Source organism: Fulmarus glacialis, unplaced genomic scaffold (assembly GCF_000690835.1).
Source record: "Fulmarus glacialis isolate BGI_N327 unplaced genomic scaffold, ASM69083v1 scaffold28333, whole genome shotgun sequence".
NCBI classification, from domain to species: domain Eukaryota; kingdom Metazoa; phylum Chordata; class Aves; order Procellariiformes; family Procellariidae; genus Fulmarus; species Fulmarus glacialis.
Genome location: NW_009202770.1, coordinates 26317 through 30581, shown reverse-complemented (window position 1 = coordinate 30581; position 4265 = coordinate 26317). Strand labels below are relative to the sequence as shown.

The 4265-nt window shown below is 39.2% G+C and overlaps 1 protein-coding gene across 1 annotated transcript in view; it reads left to right on the top strand.

Annotated features, from left to right (window-relative positions):
- Window positions 1-296: 296 nt before the first annotated feature.
- Window positions 297-4265, top strand: part of CHRNA9 (cholinergic receptor, nicotinic, alpha 9 (neuronal)) — a 5874-nt gene continuing 1905 nt past the window's right edge. The window contains exons 1-4 of the mRNA XM_009574422.1: window positions 297-366; window positions 1481-1626; window positions 2430-2584; window positions 3258-3790. Of these exons, the coding sequence (XP_009572717.1) occupies window positions 297-366; window positions 1481-1626; window positions 2430-2584; window positions 3258-3790 (904 nt within the window). The remainder of the gene's footprint in view (window positions 367-1480; window positions 1627-2429; window positions 2585-3257; window positions 3791-4265) is intronic.

The following is a 4265-nucleotide window of genomic DNA, read 5'->3' as shown; positions in this document are numbered from 1 at the left end:
CCCACCCATTTGTCTTCTCCCTCAGCATTAGCTTCGGAGCAGGCAGCTCAGGTTACGGAGAGAGGGAGGGCTCGTCAGGGCCCCAGGCGGTGGCAGGGACAAAGACCATCGATCGCCCTAGGATTCTGACAGCTGCTCTGAGGGAGGACTCAGTTGCTTCTAGCAGCTCATCAGTGCCTCAGCATCTTTATGTTGCTGTGCAACTTGATTTTTTTTGTTGTTGTTAGTTTTGAATGGTTAGTTTTAGATAAACATTTTTGTGCCCTTGGGTGAACAGTTTTATTTAAGGTCCAGAAATGAAGAGAAATAGCCTGTCCTCCTTTTACGTCTCTCTGTGGTTGCTCTTCACAGCAGTGATACTTCAAGGTGAGAATACTGCTTAATAGCTAGATGTTGCATTGAGGTTTATTTTACTCAAATAGGAGCTGGTGTCCTGATGTCTTACGTGGTTGAGTTCCAGAAGTCTTTCATCTGTTTTGTTTTACTTTGTCTCACTGATGCATAAACAAAATGAATAATCATGTACATAAAGAACTTAAATGCTCTTTGTGAAGCTTTGATTGGTTAGGATTTCTTTTTAATCAGAAAGGTTTTCTTTGAACTCTAATTAGTCCAGGAAGTCACTGTGAGTCACTGGAGAGTGATGTACTCCAAAGCAGTTGCTTCTTACATAGCGCCAGCTGGCATTTGTGCAAGTCTTGTGAGTGTTACTGTCCTTGCCCTTTGCTTGCAGAAATGTGTGAATCTATCTAAAGGTAATACAGATGTTGCCTAGAGAAATTGTGATGCACAAAACAGCAGGGAAGAGCAAAGGTGTCATTCATTTAAAGTCTAAAGTTTCAGCGGATTATCTTTAGTGACTAAGTCTGGATAGCAAGAAGCATCTCCAAATACATGGTTTGAGAAAAGTGTTAGTCCAAGGATGTGTTCATACGTCATGCTATTGCCAGTTTGTGAAGAAAAGCAGCTCGGACTTTTTCCAGGTGGTAGTTAAAAAAAAATAAAAGGGGATAAATTCTGAAAGTAGCATGAATCAGTCCTGCATTTAGGGACATATCGCAATTCATTAGCCTGGGAGCAGGTTTGACTTCAGACTTTGCTTCTAATTTTAGCATGGCAGATGTGTGACTGTAAGTCAATAATCTCTGTGTCTATGAAAAAGATCAGTAAAATAAAGGTAATGATGATTACCTTCAAAAAGGCAGGAATCTCTGCATGCAGAGGGTTTTTTTCAGTGGGTGTGAAAAACTGGAGTTAGCTCTTCATTTACTACAGGTGAATGCTGTCATTATTTGAATAGCTTAATCAGGTTTACTTCTGTTTCCGCACTAAATTATATTCTACAGTCTAAATTATATTCTACAGTATGTGAATGATAAATGTAGTTACAGCAAATACTACTTGAAGCTGTAGAAAGAGGATGTCATCTGGTACTGCTCAGTGCTTAATTTGATGTACAGAACAAATCTGTGTTATCTAGCTGTAGATTCAGCCAAAGGAAAATATGCTCACATGCTGTTTAATGAACTGTTTGAAGACTACTCAAATGCTCTAAGACCGGTGGAAGACACAGATAAAGTACTGAATGTCACCCTTCAGATCACATTGTCCCAAATTAAAGACATGGTGAGTAAGAGTACAGTTCTCTTTTTCTAAAGATGTGCAGAAATGTACTAGCTGTAAACCTTTTGCTTGGAGTAGGAAAAGCAACTTGCATTTTGTTGTGACAACTTCAGTAATGCTTCCTCACCAGGGTTATGTTCTCCAGTTATTTGTAGATTCTTACCTGATTGCAACACTAAGACTTCCATTATAAGTCTGCAGATTTACAGCTGCTGAATTGTTAAGACTTCTTTTGTAGTTAGGTGTTGGTATCGCACCCTCCAGGCAGCTTTTGCTGAGTTTTAAATAGAAAAAGCAAATGCTTTTTCTAAGATGCAGTAATTTCTACGTAAACTACCTATTTTAGCCTTCAGTAACTTTTTTATAAATTTGGTTCAGCCAGATATACTTTTAAGGCAAAAGAAAATGTGTCTGGAAGGAGAATGTAAAATCACTATTGTGACTTCTCAATTACAACTTCAAGGCCTCAACAAGCTTTCAGAGAATTTATTAGACTGAATCTGTTAGCTGTTTGGTATTCTGAAGCTTGCAAAAGGAAATTCTTAAGATACTGGGAGCCTTAGACAACTATGATTAAAACTAAGGGAGGGTACAGGGGGAAGAAGGTTTGGACAAGAGAAAGTCCAAATAAATAAGCTCTCTGTTCAGTGTATGGGCATATGTACCTGTCTGAGAAGTACTCTTGTGGCCTGTCAGCATTCTGGCCTGTTTTGGGCACTACTTTAAAGTTGTACAACAAATGCTGTCTGCATCTGAGATGTGCTTTTGTCACCTTCAGCTAGAAATATTTCTACATTTTTATGCAGGATGAAAGGAACCAAATTTTGTCAGCTTACTTATGGATTCGACAAAGCTGGTATGATGCATACCTCAAATGGGACAAGGATAAGTATGATGGGTTGGATTCTATTAGGATTCCAAGCAATTTGGTTTGGAGACCAGATATTGTCCTATATAACAAGTGAGTGTGGCTGGAGAAAATCAGCTTGAATGAAGTCCGAGGGAGGGAGGGGGTTGAAGGAGGAATTGAGAGAGTCTGAACTTTCATCACTTCACCTTACCTTAGCAAGGGGTATGTTTGTTGTCTTAACGTTTGTTGTTGATCATCTAAATATTTTGCAATAAAGCCATAGACAGGATTTAGCAATTTATTATGCTACACAGCAAAACTGCTCTGAATTTCTCTGCACTGGGAATTGAATACCCTGGCAGTCTGAAGTGCTTTCTGCTGAGGCTGCTGAAGAGCTCTGGAAGATTTTGTGCCCACAAAAAGGTGGCACATGAAGGCTGCATTCCTTGTCTGCTCTCCCAGGCCAGTAGTGACCAGCAGATTATTTTCATCTTTGAATGGATTCTTACCCTACTGTATCCTGTTTGAGGTCAAGTTTGAAGAAGCTATGGCCAACAAATACAACATAATTTAGCAGCACTGATGTTTGGCATTAATGGGCACTGGTACCTGTAAGTAATAGTTAATAGTAAGTTCCTAATAAAATTCAGTATAAATATAAATATGATTTCAGAAGCATGCTTTTAATGGTGTGAAGCAAGGGTCTTCCCCCTGCCCCCTCTTCCCTGGCCCACATTCTAGGTTGTTGCCTGTCAATCCTGACTGTCACTTTTCTGTCTTTTAGGGCCGATGACGACTTTTCAGAACCAGTGAATACCAATGTTGTGTTGAGATATGATGGAAAAATCACGTGGGATGCACCCGCTATCACAAAGAGCTCATGTGTAGTGGATGTATCTTATTTTCCTTTTGACAGGCAGCAGTGTAACCTTACATTTGGGTCCTGGACTTATAATGGTAATCAGGTAGACATCATCAATTCTCTTGATAGTGGTGACCTCTCTGACTTCATAGAAGATGTGGAATGGGAGATTCATGGTATGCCAGCAGTTAAGAATGTCATCACTTATGGCTGCTGCTCTGAGCCTTATCCAGATGTGACTTTCACACTGATTTTGAAAAGGAAGTCTTCTTTCTACATATTTAATCTGCTGCTTCCTTGCATTTTGATCTCTTTCCTGGCCCCACTGGGATTCTATCTCCCTGCAGACTCTGGGGAAAAAGTGTCTCTGGGTGTTACGGTTCTTCTTGCTCTGACTGTGTTCCAGCTGATGGTTGCAGAGATCATGCCTCCCTCTGAAAACGTACCTTTGATAGGTGAGATTTACATGCTTTGTCTTTAAACATAGCTTGTTAATAGCAGGGCTGTATGTCAGGAAGACCATATGTAGTTTGTGACTTCTGGGAAGATAAAGGTGCTGCATTTTTAAAACATTGTGAAATACTTAAAATGAGCATGGAATTTGTACAAGTATGCTGAAGGTCTTTAAGGTTATTTTGTGCTTATTTTAAATTGTGTATGAGGTAGCTATTTCTATTTATTAAATATAGTTAGAAATTTAAAATTATTCTATCACATATTGTAATAAAGCTAGTAATGGAAAACAATTTTAGAACCAGAATACAAAGTATAAGCAAGAGCTGTATGCACAAGGTTGTACTGTTTCAAGATATGTTTCTGTCTGATCCAGATGGTTGGATGGCCTGGCTGGGACACTCAGGGTTGACTTAGTATCTGACAATTTTTACATTGAATTGTAATGCCTAGCAGTCCGTTATGCTTTAATTTACA